Source organism: Callospermophilus lateralis, chromosome 7 (assembly GCF_048772815.1).
Source record: "Callospermophilus lateralis isolate mCalLat2 chromosome 7, mCalLat2.hap1, whole genome shotgun sequence".
Taxonomy (NCBI): Eukaryota; Metazoa; Chordata; class Mammalia; order Rodentia; family Sciuridae; genus Callospermophilus; species Callospermophilus lateralis.
Window position 1 is genome coordinate 138947613 of NC_135311.1, and position 26413 is coordinate 138974025.

Genomic DNA, 26413 nt, shown 5'->3' on the forward strand with positions numbered 1-26413 from the left:
GAGAGAATTTTTTAATATCTATTTATTAGTTCTCGGCGGACACAACATCTTTGTTTGTATGTGGTGCTGAGGATTGAACCCAGGCCGCACGCACACCAGGCGAGCGCGCTACCGCTTGAGCCACATCCCCAGCCCCCAGACCAGGATTCCTTGTAACTCTCCAAGTCACCCTGGGAAAGGCCCTGGAGCCTCACTTACTTCTCTAAAGTGAATGAACTTTTACTGAAAAAGTGAAAAATAGAAAGAATAAATTAGAACTCTTGACTCTGGGTGATCCCAGTCTTAGGAGGAGGCAGACAAGCAACTGGCCACCACCCTAAGTCTCAACTCCAGGTCCCCCCTTGGTGTAGACAGCCCCCCCCGCCCCCCCGCTGGAAGGAGACAGCAAGTTTGTGTAGCCCAGGAAGGAAGCAGGCAGATGGAGCTGGAGACTTTTCACTATTATCAACACACCCAAGCAAGTATTCAAGAAGGGCCAGGTGAGACCTCAGGTTCCACTGATGCCGCTCCTGGAGCCCCCATCCCAACAGTCGGGGGAAACCACTGCTCCAGATGCCCAGATGAAGCTCTTCCTCTCCGAGCCTCTCCCACCGAGGGTACACTCTCCCTGCTGCCCACAGGGCACACACTCTCAAAGAGGAACTCCCCCACAGGATCTCCCTTCCTGTGGAGACCTCTCAAGTTCCAGGGAGCTTACTGGGTGGCGGGGGCCCAGGCAGAACCCCCGCTCACTTGGCAGCACCTGCGAATGATAACAGTGAACCATCTTCAGATCAGCAATTTGTGATTGGTAGAGTAAGAGTTTCCCTTTCTCTATGGAAAACAGTGCCACACCTGTGACCCCAGCAACTTGGGAAGCTCAGGCAAGACAAGCGCAAGTTCAAGGTCAGCCTTAACAACTTATCAAGATCCTGTTTCAAAATAAAACATAAAAAGGGCTGGGATGTGGCTCAGTGGTTAGTGAAAATAATAGGTATTTTACAAACATCTGCAACTTATGTTATGAATCACCCCACCCCTTCCCTCAGCAGCTCTTTACCAGCTCAGGAGCAGTCTACACTTGGCCTTGGACCCAAGTCAGAAATGTGGGAAATGTCCCCTCTCATGCCCGACATGGTTACGCTTCACTGTCATGGCAGCCCTGCCTCAGCAGTCCTCCCAGGAAGCCTCTGAGCCCCAAGGTAAGTCTTATCCAGAGTCTATCCTGGAGTCTTGTGGTAGGGCCCTTCCTTGCCCTCCACACCTGAGCCAGCCCCAGGGCCTTTGCACTTCTGGTCTCTTCTGCCCGAAGGGCTCTTAACACTTATCTGCCTCTTTCCTGCCCCATTTCTTCAGATTTCCCCAAAGACCCCTTGTCAGATGGGCCTTCTCTAACCATCACACAGAAAATGCCTCTGTCACTGCCTCCTACCCTACGTACTTCATTTTTCTTATAGAAAATTAACTTTAAATGTGTTCTCACCTTTTGCTCTCTCACAACACACACTGCACGGGGCAAAGACCGCTTCTCCATGGTAAATGTTGAATTGGACAGTGAAGATGACAGTCCAGCCCACTCTGACTTCAGGGGTCAGCTTTAGTGCGGCCCCCTCAGAGGCCTCCCCACCACCACCCGACACTGTTCCCACTCGCTGGCATTCTATTATCCCCCATACTGTAAGGAAAAGGTGCAGTCGCATGTGTGTATTAAAAAATTAACATCTGCTTTGCCTTCTAGACCTGGAGCTGGCCAACTGCAGACCAGGGGCCAACCCGAGGCGGGTTCTTTCCTCACAGTGCCAATGGGGCTGTCAATGCTCCAGCTTTATAGAATATCTTTCTGGCCAATCTAGCAGCAGAGTATCTCAGCAGCTACCCAGAGGCTGCAGAACTGAGTCTTACCCACTGGCCCATCTCGTCTGGGTCATGTGGTCAGGGTATGTGAGGTTTTGACTGACAGGACCCAGACTGTGTGCCCACCCCAGGCACGTTTTTACTCCTAAGCAGGAGCTGAAGAGTTCCCAGGAGTGCTGGGCACTGCTCCCTGAGGAGAGGGAGAGACGCAGGGCAGTCTGGGAGTTTTCACCCCACCGGAGGTCCCTTTCCACAAAAGAAAGGAGGGGCTGACTTACAAAGTTTGTGGGTACAACCCACTTCACTGCTCTGAACCGCATGGTGAACACACAGCTGGGGAGCGGGTGGAAACCGCCAGACTCCTGAGGCGCTGCCCTGCTCTCCCCTCTTGGAGAGGGACCTTAGTGGTCACCTTTAGATTGATCATGAATTCAGTTTCACAGAAGAATCTGGAGACAAAAGCAGCAGCAGCAGCAGTGTTGCTCAACGCCCTGTTTATTCTGCACACAAGGTTCAGGAGGCAGGGCACAGTGTGCGGGCTGGGGGCACGCGGTGGCCACGTCACACAGCAGGCTGCCACTGCCGTGCTGACCAACTGGCGCTGGTGAGCACAGTGAGAAGGCCTACCGTCAGTCACCTGGCCCCTTGGGGCAGGCATTCTAATCCTTAAGAACCAGGGGCGCCTTCACCTGGTCGGCCACCTCCTTGCCCATGAGCGCATTCACGATGGCAAGGGCGAACTCAAAGCTGGTCCCAGGCCCACGGCTGGTGAGGATCAGGCCGTCCTGCTCCACGCGGCTCTCTGAATAACTGTAGTGACCTGCCAGGTGGGAACAGGAAGGATGCATCTTTAAAGGGCTTGGGGGGAGGCATGACAGTGACTGCTAGGTCAGCACCCTGTCACAGCACGCCACAGGTCTCACATAAAGCCAGACAGAAACAACGCCTCCCGCTGGCTGGCTGAGGGGCTCCCGAGCTCTCAGAAGGGCCTCCCAGACACGGAAGCAACTGCTTGGCAAGGGCCAGAGGACAGCTGCTGGAGCGAGCAGAGGAACGCCCACCTGAGGGACGTGGTGCTGCCCGAGGTCCGCATGGAGGGCGTCCCTGGAGCGGGGTTTGCTAGTCCCTTTCTGTTCTCACCACAAGCTGGCGTCCAAGGTGACTGCTGGAGCAGAGAAGAGAGGCATGGAGGGCGCAGGGCCCATCCCCCGTGGCCGGCTCCTGGCAATGCTGACTCCTCTGGGATTCCTCGGCTGACTCCCGAGTTCCCTGACACAGGAGCCTCCGCTCCCACTGTATGCAGCAGCCAGCCCCACAGCCTGGCCCAGCGCCTCTGCCGCTGCACCCTCCAGCTCCTCCTACTGAACCAGGCCTCTCTGGTCCAGGCAGAGAGGCCAGGGCCATCCTCTTGGCCCAGGAAGGTCCCCCACGCTCCCACCCCACTGGTCTCAGCATCAGCACAGCCCTGCACAGGGCACGCTGACTCTCCCAAGTCAGGCCTGATGAATACCCCACCACTAACCTGTTTATTAGTTCCCGGAACTGACCATCTGTCCCCTTGCTGGCCCTTCCTCTGTGCCTGTCTGCCCAGAGTACCAATGGCACAAAGATGGTGCCCTATGGTATGCAGATGGCAGTGTCCTTCAACCTGGTCCCTTTTGCCTATTTGTCATTTGAAGGCGTGAGTGCAGCAGGCCCACGTCTTCCCCACAGGCACCCCACCAACTCTCCCAGCACTAAAAAGGGCCCCAGAACTCCAAATTGTGGCACACAAGGCCTCTGAGGCTTGGCCTCCGCAGAGACTGGAGTGCAGGGAAAAGACCCTGTTTCAAGGGAGAGCTGGCAAGGGCTGACCAGGCAGAGGTGCAGCAGTAAGGGGAGAAGGTGGGAGATGGAGGCCCAGAGATAAATGCTCAGAACTCGGTGAAGGGGCTGCAGGTGGACAGGCATCCAGGGTGACTGCAGTTGTCTCTTGGGTGGTGGTGACCCCACTTATATAATTTGCAGACACAGAGGGCCACTAGAGGGAGGGGAGGAGTCAAAGTAGACAAGGACTTCCGTGAAGGATGAGAGCAGGGCTGTGCCCCCGCCACCCAACTCAGCACAGCATGGCTCAGGCACCTGTGCAGCTGGGGCACGGCTGCACCTTGTTCCTGTTTCTGGTCTTGATACCACCAAAGCAGCAGCTCAGGAAGCGCTGGCTTAACAAATACGAAAAACGCAGCCAGTGCCTTCCCTTAAAGCAGAACCCCCATGCGTCAGTGGCTATCTTGAGCTTTTCAAGGTGGGTTAACAACGCCTGCAGGAATCTACACCTTACTATCATTAAAAATCAGGTCCCCAGGGCTGGGATGGTAGCACAGTGGTAGACTTGCCTAGAATGTCTGAGGCACTGGGTTTGAATCACAGCACCACATAAAAATAAACAAACAAAGGTCCACTAAACAAAATTTTTTTTAAAAAGTCACCCACCAAAATAATAAGAGCACAGGGGAATCTCCCATCAACACTACTGTGGAGGAAACAGGGCCCCTAGTTGAAGGGAAAGGTTCTCATGACTAAACCCATTTACTGCTGGCTAAACCAGGCCAGGGTGGTCTAAAACGCAAAGCTAGAGAACCAGCGCGGCTGGCTGTCCAGACCTACGACGTGCCACCCGGCCTGGAGGGTACAGCAAGCGAGAGGACCGGCAGCGACACCTGCCTGGGCCACGGGGTGCACATGAGCTCACTGCCACCCCAGCCGGGGAAGATGCTACTGCTACTCTCGGGTGACAGATGAGGAAACCGAGGCTCAGAGAAATTAAAGACCCCATCAGAGAGCTGCCGGCGGCCCACAGGTGACCACTGGAGCTTACCAACACAAAGGCCACCTGGGAAAAAAAATGAATCACTGGAGTTACAATTCACTTGTTCAACACCTGACAAGCTGAGAGCCTCTGCACTGGACAGCTCCCCTGGGGAAACCTCACTGCCCCACCAAGTGCACCATGAGGCCAAGTCAAGGCCTCCCGCAGAGCAGTGCCCAGGATGCCTGTGGTTGCTCCTCTCAGAGCACTAAGCCTAGCTCAGGTGTCACATGCTTCCTCCTGACGGGACTCGCTAACCTCAGTGCCTGGTAACTTAAACACGCAGAGACTTTCTGCCACAGGGGAGGGATGGGCAGAGGGCAAAACCTCGCCTGAGCAGCAGGAGGATGGCAGCTGCCTTGCCTGGTCCTGGGTATCAGGAGATTCACCAAGAGGAGGCTGTGAGCCTCGCAGCCTGCTCCCCGCCACCCCCAGCAAGAACACAGAGGCAAAGGGTGTGGGCGAGGCGGGCGAAGTGCCTGCTCTGGCTCCTTCCACCCTCTGAAATCTTTCCACTACCTCCAAGTAAATCAAACTCCTCCATTTAAATACCCAAAGCCAAAGCTTAAAAAAAAAAAAAAAGTTTTCATGCAGATAATATATATTACTCCCAACTTAATATCTAACTAACAAAAAGTTACCGATTTTTCAAAAAAATACATAATAACAGAGTATGGTGGTGCACATCTATAATCCCAGCAGCTTGGGAGGCTGAGGCAGGAGGATTGTGGGTTCAAAGGCAGTCTCAGCAACTTAGCAAGACCCTATCTCTAAATATAAAATGCAAGAAAGGGCTGGGGATGTGGCTCAGTTGTCGAGTGGCCCTGAGTTCAATCCCTGGCACCAAAAAGAAAAGAAAAAGATAAGATGATGAAAGTAAGTGCCCAACTATTATTTAGAAAAGAAATAGGTCACCAAGGAAGCAGGCCATGCTGCCAAGGAAGCAGGCACTCTGGGAGAAGAAAGCAAGGTTCATTTTGCTGTGCACTGTGGGTAAATGGCACGTTCTAAACTATGGTCAGGGTTGTAACTGTACCCTAGGCTGCTGGAAAAGCATTCATAAAAACACAACCTCAGCATGTCTCATAACCACCTTCTGTCTGTGACAGCAGAGACCCAGAGCCCTGCCTCTGCAGCCCCAGGTGAGCACAGCTCCTGTGACACAGTTGCAGAGGACCAAAGCCACCTGCCTCACCCCAGAACACCCTGTGTGACACCCCGTTCTAGCTGCAGATGGTGCTAATAAGTTTTCTGAGGTCTTTTTGTATATGAAAACATAAGCATATACTTACTCCCATTCATCATTTTGTCTTTAGCAAGTGGGTGTGTTGTAACTTTACTTCCAAAACCTATTTCATGAGCCAAAAGAGCCGTAGGACCTAAAAATAAGATTAATAAAAACTTGAGGGCGATGAAGATAAATCATACTTTAATATTCTAACAGCAAATGTATTCTTCAAAATTAAAAGCTCTTACATAAAACAGAATTGTGGTTCTGAAATTAAACACTTCTTAGTAGGAGAGATAAAGTACACTCTGAATAAATCAATTGCTGAGCACATGGGACAAAATACACAAATCCAAAACACTTCAATAACGACTTAATCAAAAAGATTTACCCTGACACCTGTGAAGCACAGGCAGGCTAAGAGCATGTGCCCAGGGACCCAATGCACCACGAGTACAAAGGTGGGGGAGACCACCTGCCTTATTCTTGGCAAAAAGAAAGATCTAGTTACACATTAAGGGCATCCAGTACCCTCTGGACTTCTGGACTTTGTTGTTGTTTTATTTTTCTACCTGAAAGTGAAAAACAGAGAATTAATGTTCATTTATCCCTCTACCCATCTACATACTCAGGCGGTAAGAAGAGCACACTGCCCTGCCTGGAAGGAAACAACTGTGAAATGCTAACTCTTAAATATGAAGGCTCGAGAGCTTCTTAAAACTACCTATGCAGGGGGCTAGGGATGTAGCTCAGTTGGCAGAGTGCCTGCCTCGCAATGCACAAGGCTCCGGGTTCAATCCCCAGCACTACCAAAAAAGAAAAAACTAGTTATGCAAAGAACCACGCAGAAATGTCACCATGTGAAATCACGCACCCTGCTCTTAAGATAAAGCCTGAGGGGCTGGGGATGTGGCTCAAGCGGTAGTGCGCTCGCCTGGCGTGCATGCGGCCCGGGTTCAATCCTCAGCACCACATACAAAGATGTTGTGTCCGCCAATAACTAAAAAATAAATATTAAAAAATTCTCTTTCTCTCTCTAAAAAAAAAAGATAAAGCCTGAAAATATATAGGCACCAGCCAGAGATTTCTACCCAAACAGAGTTCACTGGAAATGGTCAACTTTAGCAATCGCCCTAAGTCATGACCAGGTGGCTCAGCGCAAGCACTGGCCCCGCATGCACAGGGCTTCAGGGACAGTCCCCAGCCTTACCACCTTACCTTCAAACTTTTTTTAAAAAAAGTTTTTACTATACTTTTTGTTTTCTAAGTCTCACACAAAATTCTAAGGCCCCAGTTCTCCCCTGGATGAGAGGACCCCGGCCTGCTGCAGGCTCACACAGGTGCACCTTCCTGGCAACAGCAATTCTACACAGCAGGCCACACGGAGCACAGCTGCCACATACAGCAAGCCAAGGAAACCAATTCCGGGGCTTTCTGCCTGTGTCAGCTTCAAACCAAGTCCTCATCAACTCCTTAAATCAAAAGCCTCAAACACGCCTCTTCCCACCCTAACTTTTATTCTACACACAAGACAACTACTACAACCACTGTGGTAGCCAAATTTAAAAGTCTATGAAAATGGAATAACTTTCTCACAACTTTTACTGAACAAACACCAGCATGTCATGAACCACCACTCTTCAGTTTTTACTTGGTAAGATCTGGAGAACTAAGAAACCCTACACGAGCTGATATTTTCAAGCAGGCTTCAGTGAGGACAGCAGCAAGGCGAGACCAGCAGTCCTTAGGCTGCTCCCTGGGGCAGGGTTGAAAGCCTATTCAACTGTGGACACAGGACTTTACTGATGCTTGGTCATGAAGCTCAGAGCTGCCTTCTGTGGTCTAGGAATCCTGCTTGGAAAATTAAAGGAGATTTTGTTATTCTCACTACTTGAGCCTCTGGTGGATGAAAGTGCTGCCAGTCTCCCCTCCAGATCTGCTCTGAGCAAGGACCTGAGGGTGGAGCCAGCAGAATCCTCATCCCACAGCACCATCAGGTGGAGACTTACAGGAACAACACCCTGGCCAACTCCCTGAGCATCCCTCCATGCTCATAGTAAAGCTCATTTTATCTTCTTCTCAAGAAAGCCTCCCTTCCAATTTCTCTTTCTCATTTACTATCAGGGACTGACCTAATGTTCTTTCAGTTCAAAAGCAGTTCCCACATTCTAACTGCAACATTCCAAAAGAATCTTCTATTTATTTGCTGTTTTAAACAGGGAAATCTCAACCAGACACAGCAGTGCACACCTGTAATCCCAGCTACTGGGGAGGCTGAGGCAGGAGGTTGGCAAGATCAAGGCCAGCCTGCTCAACTTAGCAAGACTCTATCTCAAAATAAAAAATTAAAAAAAACAAGGGCTGGAGTGTGGCTCAGTGGTAGAGCACCCAGGGTAATCCTTAGACCCACAAAACCAAAACATCAGCCCCCTCCCGCCACCCTCTGCTGTCCCATTGTTCCCATCCACATAATCACTGCAACATCCACTGCTCACCACCTGTCTCTCTGTGCCTCCACTTTACACACAGTACAGAGATGGTGGTACTGGATGTTGAACAGGATAAACACACTGCTAGTGTAGTTTACTTTTTAAAAGTCGATTATTGTAGGGCCCATACTCCTGGCATGGTAGTCAAGCTTATCCCAGCACAAGACAGTGAGCCACATGAGGCTGGTAATTTTGCTACCTCCATGACACTGCAGGACTAAAGGTCATGTGGTTTTGCTTTTAGCAGAGTAATAAGGAAACAAATCCAGGCAGACTCTCACTTTATTCTTTTGGTCAAAGCACCTGAGAATGAGGCTAGCTTCCCAGCAGTAAAGCAGTCAGAGACCAAACTAATAGGACCCATGACATATTCCCCAGGAGGGAGCAGCTGCTTGGGACACAGTGACTACGAGCCTTCAGAGAAGCCCTTCTGACCCGGGGCAGGCGGCAAGAGGCCAGCGCACGGGGGAACTCAAGGGCAAGGCCAGCCAGGGCAGGGGCCTCATTGTCCCTCCCAGTCTCTAGGCAGCAGCTTTCAAGCACTGGAGGTCTTAGGACACCTTCAGTTTGTTTGTGGGTCACACCATTCACTGTATGCCATGTTAGAAATTAAAACCGGGATTTTTAGAGGGTGCTGGGGATGGAACCCAGGGATTCAGGCATGCAAAGAGGCGCCCTATCCTTGAACTACACCCAAACCCCAAACTGGGAGATTTTAAAAGCATGAGAAGAAATTCACAGACAACAGTGCCCTGCCCAAATGACAGCTCTGACAACCTCTGATGCCACTCCTGTGTGAGAGTAGGAAAAGCAAGTGACATCTCCAGGGTCTGCTCTCACCTGCCTGTCCTCTGGAGGAAAATGAGCCCAGTGCTGGGGCACAGAGTCCCTGCTGCAACCTCTTTAAAAGGCCTAACATACTGAACAAACACCAGCATGTCACTTTGACCAAACCACCCACCATGCTGCATTTGTTCACTGGCTCTTCTGAGACACACTTCACGAAGACCCACAGCAGGAAGGGCACTGGCCAGGGATACATGCTCGACAGCAGGACAGCATCTGACCTTAAAGCAACAGGATGCACTTGCAATGACACAGATGACAGAATACTGCTACAAAGCCTCAAAGATGGGGGGACAACTACAAAGCACTAAAAGATTTTGTTCTTGATTATGTGGCAGATGATGCGGGGCCCAAGAACACCCAACAGAGAGAATCAGAAAACACCCAGGACACAGGCTGCAAGCGCCCTGGCTTACAAGCCTGCAGGGCAAGCTCAGGGCAGAGCTGCGGTGTTTATGTCTGAGAGGTTCTTGCTGACTGTGCTGGCAGGAAGATCTGCTGTGACAAGCTGTTCACTGAATTCCATCGGCCTTGTTTTCCTCTGAGGTCAACCGAACACAGAAAACAGTAAGTTGCACAGAATGCAGACCAAGGGTACAGAAAAGGCCGAGCAGACAACTAGACTCTGCTGAAAGGACATGCCACCCAAACCAGCCTTCAAGCCTCCTCCTCCTGCGCTGCTGGGGCACATTACCTGCACAGATGGCGGCTATGAGGCCCTTCCTGCTCTCCTGCTCCTTCAGGATCTCCTTCACAGTAGCAGACTGTCAAAGAAAAACCAAAGACAGCCAGCTATGATTAGACTGTAAACCAGTCTCTCACCAGGAATCTTTGGCCAAATTTGATTTTAGCTTAAACCACAAGAGCTTCAATCTATTTCCCCAAAATATCTCTAAATCATTAATATGAAAATTATCAAATTCATATCATACCTATATTCTTACCCCAGTCAAGGCATTTGTCCTAAAAGAAAAGCATCTCTCTTTGCTTAAAGACGACAGGAGAAAGCACTGTCTCCTGGCACATTTGACCCCTGTGGTTCTGTTCTCCATGGAGAAAGAGGCAGAGGGGTGTGGGGGTCTTCAGACGGCAGAGCGAGGACAGACCGATCAGGAGACCTCCCTAATGTCCACTGCGCCTCTTCCAGTCTTTCTGTACGCCCCACCCCTGCCTGCTCACCTCCCCTCCCATCTCTTCTTCCCTGGTCACTCCTCACACAAGACTTAAAATGAAGAGGCGGTGGACCCCCCTGAAGCCATTCTCATTCATGCTGGCACCTCTAGTCCCCACAACCTCCCTCAACCGTGACTGCTGAGCAGATGGCTGGCCTCCCAGCTTCCTGTGTCAGCCTTCACAATATCAGAGCACTCTTCTGCAGCTGGGGAAACACACATGCTCTTACTGTGGGGGCCTCTCTTCATAGTAACTGACCATTGGCTCAGCTCTTTTTCATACAAAAGCTATTAGAATATTTTTTAAAATAAAAATAAGTTTATAATACCATTTGGTTAATTTTAGTTGTTTTTCTTTCTTTCACAACCTTCTCCCTAAAATATCCAAATAACAAACTGCACAGAACACAAGTAGATGCTGAAATGCCTGCTTTAGACCCCACCCTGACCAGCCTTTGGAGGTGTATGAGTAAATTTGAGCTTTTACCTCAGATAAATTCTGTGCACCCAGATTACCTCCTGGCAGAACCACGACATCGTATGGTCCCTGTAATAGTTCAAAAAATTTAAAAAAGAACATTTTATTTCAAATATATAATTAAAGTGACAATCTAATAACACTTTTGTCTTTTTAAATGTGGATACAAATAAAGCATGGGAGATAATCCAAGTATCTGTTAAAAGAAAAATAGTTAGGGGCTGGGGTGTAGCTCAGCAATACAACACACATGAGGCCCTGGTTCAATCTCCAAAACCACCCCCAAAAAGAACTTAAATAAGGCATGTTGAGTTCCTATGATGGGATGTTTCTAACTAGCAAAAAAAACATGCAGAATATATGAACAGAGTAACATGAAAGTATGTCCACGTGGCAGAGCAGCAGCTCCAGGTAACTGCACTCTTGTAAGAGACTGGGGTGCCCCAGCTGAAGGAGAACAATGGTTTGAGCCCAGCTGGGCTACACAGCAAGGCTGTCACACACACAGACCAAAGTATAAACAGCACACATACCCAGACGCACGTTATGCGAGCCCACAAGCCACACATACATCCCCCAGCTGTGTGTATACAGACACTCAGAGAGGCACAGCCACTAAAGGAGAGCAGAGTGGGGGACGGAGGGAGAATGAGAAAGGGACACTCAGCACTTCGACTTTATATATGTCTATCTCGGATGAATCGTCCTTTGTCTTTTCATTATGCTGGGGATTGAACCCAGGACCTTGCTTTGCCAAACACGTGCTCTGCCAAACCACATCCCAACCCTGAATTATTACTTAAGAAGAATGTATGTAACAAATTTATGTATGTATATACGTATGTTTTGTGTGTATATATGTATATATGTTTTGGTACCAGGGATTGAAGGGTACTCAACCTCTGAGCCACATTCCTGCCTTTTTTGTATAGTTTATTTTGTTACAGGGTCTCACTAAATTGCTGAGGCTGGCTTTGAACTCTTGATCCTCCTGCCTAAGCTTCCTGAGCCACTGGGATTATAGGTGTGCACCATCACCACATCCTGCTTATGGAGCAATTTTAAAAGCAAAGACTAAATTAAAAATACAGGAAAAAATATTTTTAATTTTATGAAAGATGGAACTTAGTGGGGAAAAGAGAAAAATGATACAATATTTTAGCTTCCTAAACACCAAAACATCTTAGAAAACTGAATAATCTCAAGCCATGGGGAGTGATGTTGACCAAACTTTATTGTTACATTGTGTACATGTACAAATATGTAACAACAAATACCATCAATCTGTACAACTATAATGCACCAATACAAAATGTGGAGAAAAAGAATTAAAAAAAAAAAAACCCTCATATTTGCTGAAATTACAAAATGGAAATTGCATTAACAATAAAGTGGTTAAAAATCTTAGTCATTAAATTACAAAATGAAAGTCTGGTACCAGGGATTGAAGGGTACTCAACCACTGAGCCACATTCCTGCCTTTTTTGTATAGTTTATTTTGATACAGGGTCTCACTAAATTGCTGAGGCTGGCTTTGAACTCTTGATTCTCCTGCCTAAGCTTCCTGAGTAGTGTGACATCTACTTCTTAGAATTACTTTTTAATATCATAAATATCTGACTTGTTTTAAACAAAGCAAAACCTCAAAAAACTAAATGGAAGTGAAGTACCTAATTTCTTTCACTCTTTAGAATTTAACTAAATGAATACTTACAAAGGTAACTGCTGATCTAAAATACTCAAGACACCACAGGACAAAATAGAAAAGAGGATTCTTTTTTTTTTTTTCTTCTATTTCTCATTTTAACAGGATAAAAAAAAGGACTTGTATATATTAACAATGTTCCAATTCTCCACAAGCCAGCCATGAAATATTCACAGTGTGAGGATAACTCACATGGGGAATTCTGCTTGGGTTCTGGCAGAGCACAACCATAGTGAGCTCGGTCTGCCCCCTTTCTGCCACTGTCCCCTTGAGTATGGCAAAGCCCACCTCTCGTCCCCTGACAGGCCCATCTGAACTTGTGGCAAGGTGGGCAAGAGTTTCTGAGACAAGGGACCCCAGCTTTCCCTAAGATAACCAGGAGAGCCTGTCACCCTCAAGGTGAGGACCATCCTTCTAAAGGTACTAAAAAAGTAAGGATCTTATTAGAATCTTATCCATCCTGTAATCCAACCATTCTGCATAAGCTGTTTCATCTGAGATGAATGAAACAACTGAGAAGCAGCTTTAAATGAAAATGGAGAACATCATGTAAGTGAAATAAGCCAAACTTGGAAAGTCACGGGTGAAATGTTGCCTCTCATGTGTGGAAGCTGGAGCAGAGTAAGGAAAGAAGGCAGTAGGGGAGCAAGTAGGCTGTGATCAAGACACAGGGGGGGTCAGTGGAGCAGGAGGAGGAGAGTGAGAGGCAGGGAGGGAGGGAAAGAAATATGGGACGGATCTAACACAACAAAGTCGTACACACACGCATAAATACACCAAAGGGAATTTCCTCTTCATCTACATGTAGAAAGAAACGATCAAAACTGAAGAGCGAAAGGGAGCACTATAGAATAGAGGAGGGAGAAGGGGAAGGGAAGGGGGAGGAAAAGCGGGGGAGTGGGGACTGACACAGAATTCCTCCTATGTATAATTTTGTTAAAGGAACCCAAATACTATGTATCACAAACAAACAGCTTCAGAAAAAGGACAGAAAGAGGCTTCCACCCGCCTCGGCCTTCGCACCCATTCACTCATCCACACACTACCCTCCCACCCACTGGACACAAAAGCAGTATCTACAACTGCCATGTTCTATGGTACAGCAGAAAGGTGACACCCCCAAGTTTGGTGGAGAATATTTCCAAGGAAAATAATTTCCTTTAAAATAAGTCTATTCTAACAATGACCTTACATATAATTAAAAGACATTTCAAGAAACTAACATAGAAGCCATATGAAGGAATAATTTCATGTACAGAAAACAAACCTGCTTTCGTGCATCTTCAAGACTGGCATCAGGACAAATGACAACATCACGGCTACACTGTACTGGGTCTTTTCCAGACAGACCTGCAACCGTGACCTTAATCTAAGAGAAAAATATCATATTTAAGAATGCTGAGACATAAACTTAAGAGCAACATTTTCACATCTTTCCTGGGTTTTAAAATAACTTGACAGTAAATGTTGCAAGAAAACCACATTGAATTTAAGCTATTACACTGACTATGTATTTAATAACTAGGTCTGTTGTGGTTTGCCTGGGATAACCCCAACTGATAGCCACTGTCCTGGCACCTCGTCTGGCTAAAAAATCCTTTCTCCCACAAGTGATCTGATTCAGGAGATAAATTTCATGATCATTCTATTAATAACCCATCTTGCAAGGTTCCTGTTGCATTTAAACCTCATGGCATTTTTATAAGGTAGAAATGCAAGTTAAAAAATGAAATGCCACGTTATTTTGCAAAAACTTAAAAAGCTAACAATACAAAGAGTTGGTACTAGAAAAAAAATGGGCATTTTTCTACCCTGCTGGTGGGACTACAGACTGGTACACTGGAGAGCAACTTGGCAAAACCTATGACGATGACACAGGTTTTCCCTGGGCCTAGCAATTCCATTTTTAGGTGTAGAGTCTGAAAAGCCTTCCCCACATTTGCACGAATCAATACGTAAGTACAGTATGTACCACAGCATTGCAAGGCTGGACGCAGAAGAACGGACAGGTTGTGGCACATTCACATAGTGCAATATTAACAAGCAACACCAAATGAATAAGCTGGATTTTCAATTTTGGAACCAGAAAAGTATACAGTAAACAGACTGCAAGGCCAGACTGCCTGGGTCTACCACCTGGCTCCTCTATTTAAAACTCTGTAACTTGGGCAAACTTCGTCTCTGTTCCTCAGTTTCTTCAACAATAAAATGGGTTGCAATGCCTAACAGTTCTTATTAAGGTGCACATAAGTAAATGCCTTGCATGAAATCTGGCACACTGACAATAGTCTGGAAGTGACCTTACAAGGCAGAACCTTAAGAGTGTGTGTGTGTGTGTGTGTGTGTGTGTATTATTTTTTTAGTTGTAGATGGACACAATACATTTATTTTATTTACTTATTTTTATGTGGTGCTGAGGTTTGCACCCAGTGCCTCACACATTAGATAAGCACTCTACCACTGAGCTACAACCCCAGTTCTTTAAGTATGTTTCTTTAAAGCAATTGCTCTTTAAGAAATGGGTCCACAGCTGTGCATTTTGGCACACGTGTATAGTCCTAGCTACTCAAGACTGAGGTAGGAGGACTGCTTGAGCCCAGAAGTTCGGGGCCAGCCTGCACAGAGTAGCCACACTGTCTCTCAAAAGAAAGAAAGAAATGGGTCTGAAAGAAATAAGGCAACATGTTAATAAGTATTAAACATGGGCAGTGAATAAACAGATATTTGTTATTATGTAATCACTGTATTTTTGAACATATTTGAAATATTTCATGAAGTACTTTGGGTTTCACTCTATCCAATGTCTTTAAAAATCCAAACCTTTTGACAAGGACTAGTAAACAGCACTTACCCCAGCTCTTCTCATGACATCCACAGGGATGACGGTCTCCATCTCCTCTGCTCCTTTGGCCAGGATGACCAGGGCTCTTTTTGAAGCCATTTTGATGTTGTTTTAACACCTTAAAAATTAAAAAAAAAAAAAAAAAATGTCAAAAAACTTTCACTACAACCCTATTAGCCAAAATATTTAAGTTAAGGAACATTTTAAAGCACACTAAGGGAAATTATTTTGGTAAGTATTTTTTTTAAAAAAGCATTTTGATTAATAATCTACATAGTAGTTTCAGTTGCTCTGTTTCTGAGCTGAAGACAGAGAGAGATTGCTAACGTGTGTTTGATTTTCCTTTACCAAGTTTTCCTTTTCTATTTATTTTTGTGGTACTGGAGAATTAACTCAGGAGTGCAGTGTTCTACCACTGAGCTATAGACCTGGCAACCTGACCCCCACTTTTTTTTTTTTTAATTTTGAAAGAGTGTCTACTTAAGTTGCCAGGCTGGCCTTGAACTTGGGATCCTCCGTCTCAGCCTCCCTAGTATTATACAGACATGCACTACATGGGCAGGCTCTTTATCACGTTTTCTTAAACCCGATTTCTAATATGTTGAATATGAAGTTTTCTAAAACACGAATGTGGGTCTTGTCTTGCACTTGGCACAACGCAGTTCCTCAAGTATTGTTTCACAAAACACAACCGCACTGATTATCAACGGCAAAAAATGGGAACACAGTTTTGGCAACTAGCCTGAAAGAGCTTTGGAGAGGCTATTTTATATTTTTTTTAATTTTTTTTAAGTTCCAATAAGAAAAGCAAAAGCTCCGGGGAGGGGCGTCAGCTGGCAGCGTCACACGTGTGCACACGGTTCTCAGCCTGAGGAACGCGCACCGCTACCTGGAGCGCGGGGCTCTCGCGGCGGGCAAAGGCCAGCCGCCCGCGCTCCGCGACCGTAACCTACACCTTCCACATGCGCACGCCCTGCTCGCCCCCACCCGACACCGCGCGCCCCAGGCCCGCCCGGCTCCCCGTAGGCGCTGGTCCGCAACCCGCTATCCTTCCCACCGTGGAAGGCCTCGACGCGGTCGGCAGCTCCGGGACGCCTGGGCCACTCACTCCGCGGAGCGAAGGCTGCTCACCCCAGCACGCACGCGCCGCGGGCCCTCGGCGCTGCACTGCGCAGACTCGCGCCGCTCGCGTCAGTGCGTCACGTCCGGCGGAGCTCGCTCGGCGAGCAGCTGGGGAGCCTGCCTTCGCACCCGGCGCCCCGCACGGGCCGGGCTGCTCTCCGCCGCTGTGCAGGTCGCCTTCCCTCTGTGCACGCACGTCGGCCTGGTTCCTCTCTCCTCTTTCTGCCGGGACTCTTCCCGGGTTGTCCCCCTGCGCTTCGCCGCGGGTCCCGGGCGGCTCTGTCATTTCATGGGCAGTTTCTCTCCACGCTGTTAAAAGCCCTGCTGCCGACGCCGCCGAGCCTACGGGATTAGAGGGATGCCAAGCAAAGAAGTCGATAAATACGTAGTGGGTAAAGTTTGTTTACAGGACCTAATTTTAAGTTTTTGGATATTAATGCTTTTGCCACTTTCAAACCAAAATGATAAAGATGACATTCCTGTCCTCATCCAGTTCCATCGCTTTTCCCTCCAGGTGACAGCGTTGTTAGCTTCCTGTACATCCTTCTCATGCAAGCACATATATACTGTCAATACTGTTATTTCCCTTCTTCCTCGCATAAAAATGTTGTCCGTTGTGTACTTTGTTCTTCATTTCCCTTACACACAATTACTAAAATTGTAAATAAAGTCATTTATGCAACACTCCATACTTGTGCAAACATTTGAAACATCTATTGCATGAACGTCGTGAAAATCTTTTCATATCAAAAAGAACACCCGGCCCATGCTATGCCATCGTGGGCATATTCCATAGTTTATTTGCTAGTGCCCCACTGATAACACGGGTTATTTCCAAACATTTTCTGTACAGATAGCACTGTATCGAATAACATTATACCCATGACCTACGTGTGCAAGTATCACCAAGGTAAATTCCCAGCAGTGGGAAGCACATTTGTGCAACTCCATACAAGTACTGTATGAGTTCAAATAGTACTTAAATATGTCAGTGTTTTCAAGGTCTCCATTTAGACATTAATGGAGACCTTGAAATTATTATTAATTAATAAATTAATTACATTTATTTTCAAAAAATAACATTTTATTTTTTGTTGTTAGTTTGCAAAGTGCTTTCATACATTTCACGTGCTCCTTACAGTGGTGGTGAGTTTTTTAATTACTAAAATTGTAAATAAAGTCATTTATGCAACACTCCATACTTGTGCAAACATTTGAAACATCTTTGATCAGTTGACATTTTAAGAAGGAACTTTTGGAGTTCTGCAATGACTCCAACACCTTCGGCTATTGGAAGTAGGCAAAAGCTGTCCCCCTCCAGCTTTGAAAGAATGTGGGACACATGAGTGATAGAGAGGGAAGCAAGTGGTCAGAGGGTTGTGCTTCAAGAAAGAAGGAAGGTTTTAAGTGGATGGAAGGAAACCAAAAGGCCTCAGGCTGTTGCGTTTCCATAGTAAGCTCTTCTTCTTCTTCCTTTTTTTTTTTTTTTGTTTTTTAAAAAAATATACATTGTTTTAGTTATAGATGAACATAATGCCTTTATTTTATTTATTTATTTACTTCTTTGTGGCACTGAGGATTGAACCCAGTGCCTCACACATGCGAGGTAAGTACTCTACCACTGAGCCACAGCCTCTCATAGTAAGCTCTTCATAAGACCTGCTGGTGCTCTGCTGCAGCAGGACACAGTGGCAACAGAGTAAAAATGGAAGCTGGGCAGGGTATCCCAGGCCTGTAATCCCAGCGGCTTGGGAAGCTGAGGCAGGAGGATCACGAGTTCAAAACCAGCTTCAGCAAAAAGCAAGGAGTAAAGCAACTCAGCGAGACCCTGTCTCTAAATAAAATACAAAATAGGGTTGGGGATGTGGCTAAGTGGGCAAGTGCCCCTGTGTTCAATCCCCGGTCCAGTAAAAATGGGAAGGAGACACACAGGAGTTAAACACTCCTGAGACATCTGCATCAACAAGAATTGAAATGGATCTGAGTCAGCATTAATTTTTATCAAATTAATATACTGTATAGTTTTTAAAACTCATATATCACTTATGATAGTATATTTTCAGAAATAGTCATTCTTTCCCCTTCTATCTGTGTGAATGTGCTTCCTTGACTTTTGGGTTTTGATCAATGGATGTTAACAGAACAGATTGAAGCCTTCAAAGAACTGACCTGATCTCCAGGCCTGTGCTTTTGCACTTTTAAATTGTCATAGGAAAAGCTTTCCCCTGGGGGAAAAGCTGCTGCCCCCTCAAAGGCAGGTTTCAGAACAAACACATGTGGAACAGAATTGCCTCAGCCAATCTGCACAGCTGGCAACCTGAGGTAAAGTCACTCGAGCCAGGTGGCAAACTATGGTAGCTGGGTTTTGCTACAGAGCAGTAATTCTCAAACTTAACTTTTGTACCCTCATCCCTGTTCCCCAGAGCCAAATATTAATTCAACTCCTTATTTATTCTGGTAATTATCTCAGAATTTAAAAATAGCATGCTAATATTTTCTTTCTCATTTACTAGCTTTAGACAATATAAATTGAATTTTTGGAAGGCACATCACAGTTTTCAATTGACATATGTGAAGTCCAAGATCTAGAAAGGTCCTGCAGTTTTGGTCAAATTCAGATATTCTGATGTCAATTTTCACACTCTACCCACCATATGCTATCAGAATTAATAATGTAACACCCATGGCTCTCCATATTTCATACATATTGCTCATCACACATTTATAGCCAAAAATATTCAACCATTTACCAAAAAAGTATTACTAGTACTGGCAATGAAGACACCTCCTAGTTCAGCCCCCTATTTCCAGGTAGAACAGCGGCATCCCATCTACTACCTTTTTAACTCAACATTTGACAAGTCTTCGCATTGTGGAAAGTACGAACTTTTAAAAAGTCTCCCTATTTTCAAGGAACTTAATTTCTTACAGCAGTTGCAACATTTAAGAAGATATGGTGTCCTGCCCCGGAGAGTTCTAAATCCAATAACGGAGAAATGGCTCTGTCAGCAAGTCACCCATGGTCCTTCTCATCCTGGTTCCTGAACACTACCCCCACACACACCTGATCACCACAGCAGAAAGACTGCTCCAGTTATTTACTATCCACCCCCCACCACCCCATGGGTCCTTCTTATTTAGTCATCTCAACTAAATAATACTAACTCATCCCCTATGGGTAGCCTATTACTTCATCGATAGCACTTATCACTCCTGAGTTTGTCTGGTCTACTGTTCCGGTCGGTCTTGCAGGAGTTCTGGGAACTCCAGGAGCGGACCTCCCGTCTGGGCCACCGCTGCACCCTCGCAGCCGCGTACAGCAGGTGCTCGGTAACCCCTGCAGAGCGTCGCCCTCATGGCGCCGTACGTGATTGGCACTTTTCTTTATCACCATGGATTAAGGTGATTTCAACCAACTTCTTCTCACGTCTAAGTCATTGGGCCACCAGGACATAGGCCACCGGGGCTGCAGGCAGACCTCTGGGCGTCAGAGACGAGTATGTTCAAAAGCGGCCAGGCCAGGTGAGGGGCGCGCCAGGGAGGTCCGGCGAATTTCCCCGGCGAGCCCCCGAAAGGTTAGGGCGGCGACGCCGGAGAAGAGTGGGCGAGCCTGACATTTGAGGCCGCGCTGGGGCGACGCGGAAATTCTGACGCCAGGGTCTGTGTGGGGTCCCGAGAACAGCTCCGCCTCAGCCCACCCGGTGTGAAAAGCCCCCCGAGCGTGGGCCACGTGCGACTCCCACGACGCGCCGGGTGCCGGAAGAGGAGAGAGAGGGCCCGCAGTGACGTAAGGCCCTCTTCCGTGGGCCACGGCCCCGGCGGCACTCGGGATTGGCCGAGGCAGGCCTCAGGGGGCGGGGCGAGAGGGGGCGTGCCGATGGGGCGGGGCCTGCCTTGCGCCGCCGGACTGAGGCCTCCGGAAGGTCCCTTCCTTAGGGTTCCCGCGCGTGGGTTCTCGTCGCCTGGGGCTCGCGGTGCCCCCAGCTGTCCTGTGAACTTCCGGGGGCAGAGAGGCCTGCAGGTGCGGGCCGCGGCCCCAGGGCGCCCGGGTTCGCGCGGCGGTGTAGCCTGACGCGCAAGCACCTCGCCGGTGGCCCTGGAAGTCTGCAGAGCCCTGTGAGAGCTGGGCTCCGCCGGGGGCGACAGCTGCCCCTCGGTTCACTCAGGGGGTTGGGAAACGCACTGACAGGCTCGCAGGTTCTAGGACGAGAGAAAGGTCGGCGGAGGGTTCCGTTAGGTGGACGGCGGTGCCTGCCACAGGTGGTGAGGACCCAGTGAGATCCGTGTCAAACACCAGCCCCGGATGGAAACGCTGGTGCCTGCTCATTGTTTCCACTTGTCCCTCCTCACTCTCAGTCTGCCTCCACGGTTTTCAGATTCCAGTGTTTTGGAAACAGAATGATCTGGAGGCACCCCGACATTTCTCTCAATAGGTAATCAGTATCCTCCCAGCCGTTCCCATATGAATCTGTCAAAACCTCTGGCTACTCGTGCCCCTGACCCCTGACTGTATGCCCCAGGTCCCTTCCGTATCTCGAAGCCCACCTACTTCAGAGCAGTGGCTACACTGAGGGTGAGAACAGGGTGTTTGGGTGACCTTTTGCATGATCATAGGACTGCGGAGCGCTGTCTTCAGCAAGTGACTCACGTTCAGGGCATTGAAATCAGCAGTGGCAATGCCAGCCACATCGTCATTCTGCCACAGTGTGGTTCAGACACTCTTCTTATCTTCCAAATTCTTCTTACTCTTCCGCCTCACTCATTTTCTCTGTTCCTGTAATATACCTGGCACTTTGCCTCCTTCATATTTCCACAGAAGTAGTTCTATCTACTCCGAATGACTTCTGCTTCTGTGTCAGCTCTTCGGTATTCTCCATCCTGCAAAACCTCATTATAGTGCCAGTCCCTCCAGGAAATTTCCTCTGTGTCCTCAAAGCACTTTGTCCTGTGGTAATTGTGTCTGTGAGGCTGTGTGGCCTTATTTAGGTGACATCTTCCTTTTTCCAACGACTGTGAAAGCTGTTGGGATAGTGCCTCCTCTCTATATGCCTTCCAGACAGTAAAACTCATTCAAGAAGAAGTTTTTATTGGCCTCTTTTGTGGTTTTGGCCAGGTTTACAACAGTGAACAAAGGATATCCCTTCTCATGGCACTTTTTCTCTGGGGGAAGATGGACAATAAACTCATACTCAAATAGATAAAAGTCATGTGTTGCCTAATGATGAGGTATGTTCTAAGAAATGCATTGTGAAGCAATTTTGTTGTGTGACTATCTATATTACATATACTTAAACATTATGATGACCATGAAGTCATTAAGCAATATGATTTTATTTGAGGGACCACGATGGTGTATGTGCTCTGTCATTGATCAAAATGTGATCATGCAGCTCATGACTCTATGTGCCAGGCAATAATATGTACTATGAAGGAGAGTAAAAGAGGGAAAGAGAAATAACAGGTGTGTATACACATATGCTTGCTCTTTTAGAGTGTGGTCAAAAACCACTTTTTTTTTTTCCATGGAGGAAATCTAAATAAGTTGAGGGAACAAGTCATACAGAGAATGGGGGGAGAGCCTGTTAGAGGACAGAAGAGCAAAGCACCGCCCCTGCAGCAGGAGTGTGTTTGGCATGAAGAACAGCAAGGAAGTCAAGAGTGGCAGGATGCAGAGTCGGGGAGGTAAATGGTCAGGTAGTGGCAGATGTGCATCAGACATTCCATAAATACTTACTGAATTCATTGTAGCAATAAAGGGTAGAGAGTAGTAACATTATTTTTTAAATTTTTATTTATTTATGTTGGTGTTGGGGATTGAACCAGCATGGCTACAGGTGTGGGAAGCACGTGTTCTGCCACTGAGCTACACATCAGCTCCAGGGATAACTTAGTAATATGAAACTTGGAAATTGCTTAAGGTTGAATGTAACACCCTGTTGACTGACACACACACACTCTCTCTCTCTCTCTCTCTCTCTCACTCTCTCGGTGTGTGTGTATGTGTGTGTAAAGTATTTACAACTTACATGCAAGTACATTTGAACTCTGATTTAGTGTGACAAATTTTTTTTTTAAGTTTTCGGTAGACACAACATCTTTATTTTAATTTTTTTTATGTGGTGCTGATGAGGATCAAATCCAGCGCCCTGCACATGCCAGGCAAGTGCACTACCGCTAGAGCCACATCCCCAGCCCAAGTGTGACAACATTTTAACTAAAAAACAAAAGAGCTTAATGAAAACAAATGGTTTTTGCAGTGATCATCTAATGTAATGGAAACTCAGGAAGACATAGATTTGAAGGAATAACTAGAATGATTTGTACATGGAAGTATTTGGTAATGAAAAAGTTCAGGAGGAAACAAAATATGTCCCCTAATATCTTGCTACTTGAATGTTGACAAAAGTTAAATTTTTGAAATAATCAGATAAATTTGGATATTAATTAATTTTAATGGTACTTTCCTTCCCAAGGGTTAAGGTGAATGCTAGGGATAGATGGTCTCAAAATCAATATACTTCAGGACAGTTTCACTTTGAGGGGATGATGTTGCTTTGCAAGTTGTCACTTGCAGCCCAAAGAATTTTTTTCCCCTTGGTGGTATTTGGCAATTGTCTTCATCAGAATTCAAAGTAAAAAATAGAAAACACTTGTTTACTTAATAGTTTTTGGATACATGCCCTATCTATCTATCTATCTATTTACTTATTGGTGGGTGGTTAGGGATTGAACCCAGGGCCTCGTCTATGGTAAATATACTGAGTTATACCCCCAACCAAAAAGACTGTTTTTGTGTCAGTCTAACTCCCTCTAAGATGTGACTTCTATGAGACCATGGGCTCTGCCCTTCATCACATTTCTCAAAGGTTAAATTGACCGTAGGTTTCTTGGTAGTCATTCACGTAGATGAGATCTACTGTGGTTTCCGATTCGGCTCTCAAACCACTGAATTGACAATCTTACTCTGGGTTGCTGAGTCAACATGTATTTTTTTTTTTTTTTGTTCATTCACAGGAATGAGCCACTGCCAGTAGCTCCTGAGTCAGTCATCACTGTTGGCCCAATGTTAAGGTCGCTTTGGAATGAGAAGTCCTGGGATCCATCCTAGTTCCCCTTCCTTAGCTGAGGCAGCAGGGTGCAGTAGGAGGCTTCGTTCTCCTGGGGGCCAGCCTGGCTGGCGTGATAGACAGCTCTGCTCTGAAGTCTAAGTGTTCTTGAACAAATGACTGATCCCTCCTGCCCCAGGTTCCCATCCATAAAACAGATGAAAAAGAACCTCTGTGCTCCAGAGAGGGTTGTTGTGAGGACATTAATCCTTGGCTCAGTTACTTGACCTCCCTCAGCTTCTGTCTCTCCAACATTAGCATCGTAGCAACTGTTCTTACCTGGCAGAGTGCATGAAAGGGCAGTTTAAGGAGTTCAAGTATTCAGCATAACAGCTACAACGCAGCAAGCAACCCTGACTATTAGCTATTGTTAGAAAACACTTATTTATCAACACAGTAGTTGCCTTTGTTTAAACTCAGTGATGAGAGGACCAGAGCAGAGGAAAGGAGGAAACAATAACCTAAAACTGCTATCATGGTGAGGTTGGCAAGGGGAACGGAGGATGCAGATGGCTTTTCCTTAAGGTACAGTGTAAGGACCTGAAGAAATAAAGTGAAGATAGGTCACCACTTTGGAGTAAGAGCAAGTTTTCAGAACTAAAGCTGTTTAAGTGCATGAAAAGCAGTGAAGAGATTTCACACAGGGACTGTGACCTGGTGCCCACAGATGCCCATAGATGCAAATGGGAGTAGATAAAGTTTAGTGGATCTCTGAACCTGGGTGAAAAAAAAATCCATCTTTATTTTCACTAACCTCTAACAGGAATCTAGTATTTCCTTCAGTTTTGAGTGCAAAAATTCACAAAGCATAATTGAAGAAACAGTACCCATGGTTTTGCACCAAGAGAAATACAAGTTATCTCAAATATCATTTATGCTTATAATTAGTTGGAAACTATGGTGGGCATGTATTAGTGCAGAAGCTCATACAGTACTACATCACAGATTGGGGTTTTAAATATTTAGTAGGTATATTTCCAGGTAATTGGCTTCCTCTGTTACCTGTTTGCTTCTGAGAGGATTCCAGAGCATAGGGGCTACAAGCTGAAAGGGTCCTGGGCACAGATAGGTTAACAGTCATTGAAGGCTGAGGTGTAGTGCAGTGGTAGACCGCTTGCACGCCAGGCACAAGGTCCTGGGTTCCATCGCCAGCAGCATAGGCTGGGGAGAGCCCTTGTGAGGGGTTGGGCTCTGGGGCTAGATGGTCAAGTCTGAACTCCTTTTCTGCTCCTTCCTCACCATGTGACCCTGGGCAAGGTGGATACCTGGCTTCTATGTGCCCTAATTTCCAAAGAATATTTTAAAGTGTAATTAAAGAACATGGCTTGAAGGCTAAGGTTGTGGCTCAGAGGTAAAGTGCTCACCTCGCATGTGTGGGGCACTGGGTTCTATCCTCACCACCACATAAAGTAAAATAAAGACATTGTGTCCACCTATAACTAAAAATTAATATTAAAAAAAAAAGAACTTGGGTTGAAGTATACATTCAAGAATGATTTCCCAAGGAAATAAAGAAAAAGGAAAGGAAAGAGGGAGGCACATTTTAAGGCTGGAATTGGCAAATGAAGCATTCACTCACTCATTCATTAAATTTCTCTGGACTGGGACATCGCTCACTGGTAGAGCGTGTGCTAGCATGCACAAGGCCTGGGTTTGGTACCCAGCACCCCCCAAAATAACCAGTGTACTGAATCCATACCAAGTGCCACTCCACACGATCTCCACACTTTTGGGGTCTAGAGCAAGAACAGAAAGGGAGCCCACAAACCATCTAAATATTTAAAAGTGGCAAATAAGCCAAAGGGGAAGGTGCTCTGTTCTCCTAATTTGATGGAGTAGTCTGCAAAGAACAAAATCAAAAACAGTTATTTTTATGTGGAAAAGTTGGCAAAGTCACAAAGAAGATTGAATTTAGTTTAATTACAGTTGCAGATATATCAGTGTCTAATGGGCTGACATTGTTTAGGTGATTCATCAATTCTTGGGTTATTTACTCCATAAAATACATTGTTTTTGCTTTTACTTCGTGCATTGAGAGAAAGAATTTCATGTAATTTGTGTTTTGGTTATAGTAATGCCTTAAAGGACTAAAAAAATAAAATATACTCAGTGTGCACAGAATGTATTTGTTTAAAGTAAATTATTAATTTATGTACAATTTCTGAATTAAAATTGTTTTTCATTTTTTGGTGGAGTACTGGGGATTGAACTCAGGGCACTGAACCACTGAGCCACACCCCCAGCCCTATTTTGTATTTTATTTAGAGACAGGGTCTCACTGAGTTGCTTAGCACCTTGCCTCGCTGTTGCTGAGGCTGGTTTTGAACTCGAAATCCTCCTGCCTCAGCCTCCTAAGCCGCTGGGATTACAGGCCTACACCACTGCACCCAGCTGTTTTTTATTTTTTTAAAAGCTATTCTTCTAAAGATTTCAAAATTCCCTATTAATTTTTCTCTTTTTTGTATTTCTTATTTGTTTTAATTAGATATACATGATCGTAGAATTCACTTTGATATAGCATTCATTAATGGAATATATTTTTTCATTCTTCTAGTACAGAATCACCCCAGTTGTGTAGTCATATATGTTCATAGGGTAATGTCTGATTCACTCTACTATCCTTCACACCCCCATACCTACTTATTAAAATTAAAAATATAAACTGTGGATAAAAAGCAAATATTTAAATAATCTGAGATTTTTGTTTTTAAATTTACTTAAATTGTATTGTTATTTAAAAATTA

At 46.2% G+C, this 26413-nt stretch overlaps 1 protein-coding gene across 1 annotated transcript; it reads right to left on the minus strand.

Moving 5' to 3' along the window:
- Positions 1 to 2310: 2310 nt before the first annotated feature.
- Park7 (Parkinsonism associated deglycase) lies at positions 2311 to 16612 on the minus strand. Its single transcript, XM_076861367.2, has 7 exons — positions 16499 to 16612; positions 15451 to 15559; positions 13867 to 13968; positions 10904 to 10963; positions 9939 to 10008; positions 5974 to 6060; positions 2311 to 2653 (listed from the first exon to the last, which is right to left on the minus strand). Exons 2-7 carry the CDS (start codon positions 15538 to 15540, stop codon positions 2493 to 2495), a joined length of 570 nt encoding a protein of 189 aa, XP_076717482.1. The 5' UTR covers positions 15541 to 15559; positions 16499 to 16612; the 3' UTR covers positions 2311 to 2492.
- Positions 16613 to 26413: the final 9801 nt, after the last annotated feature.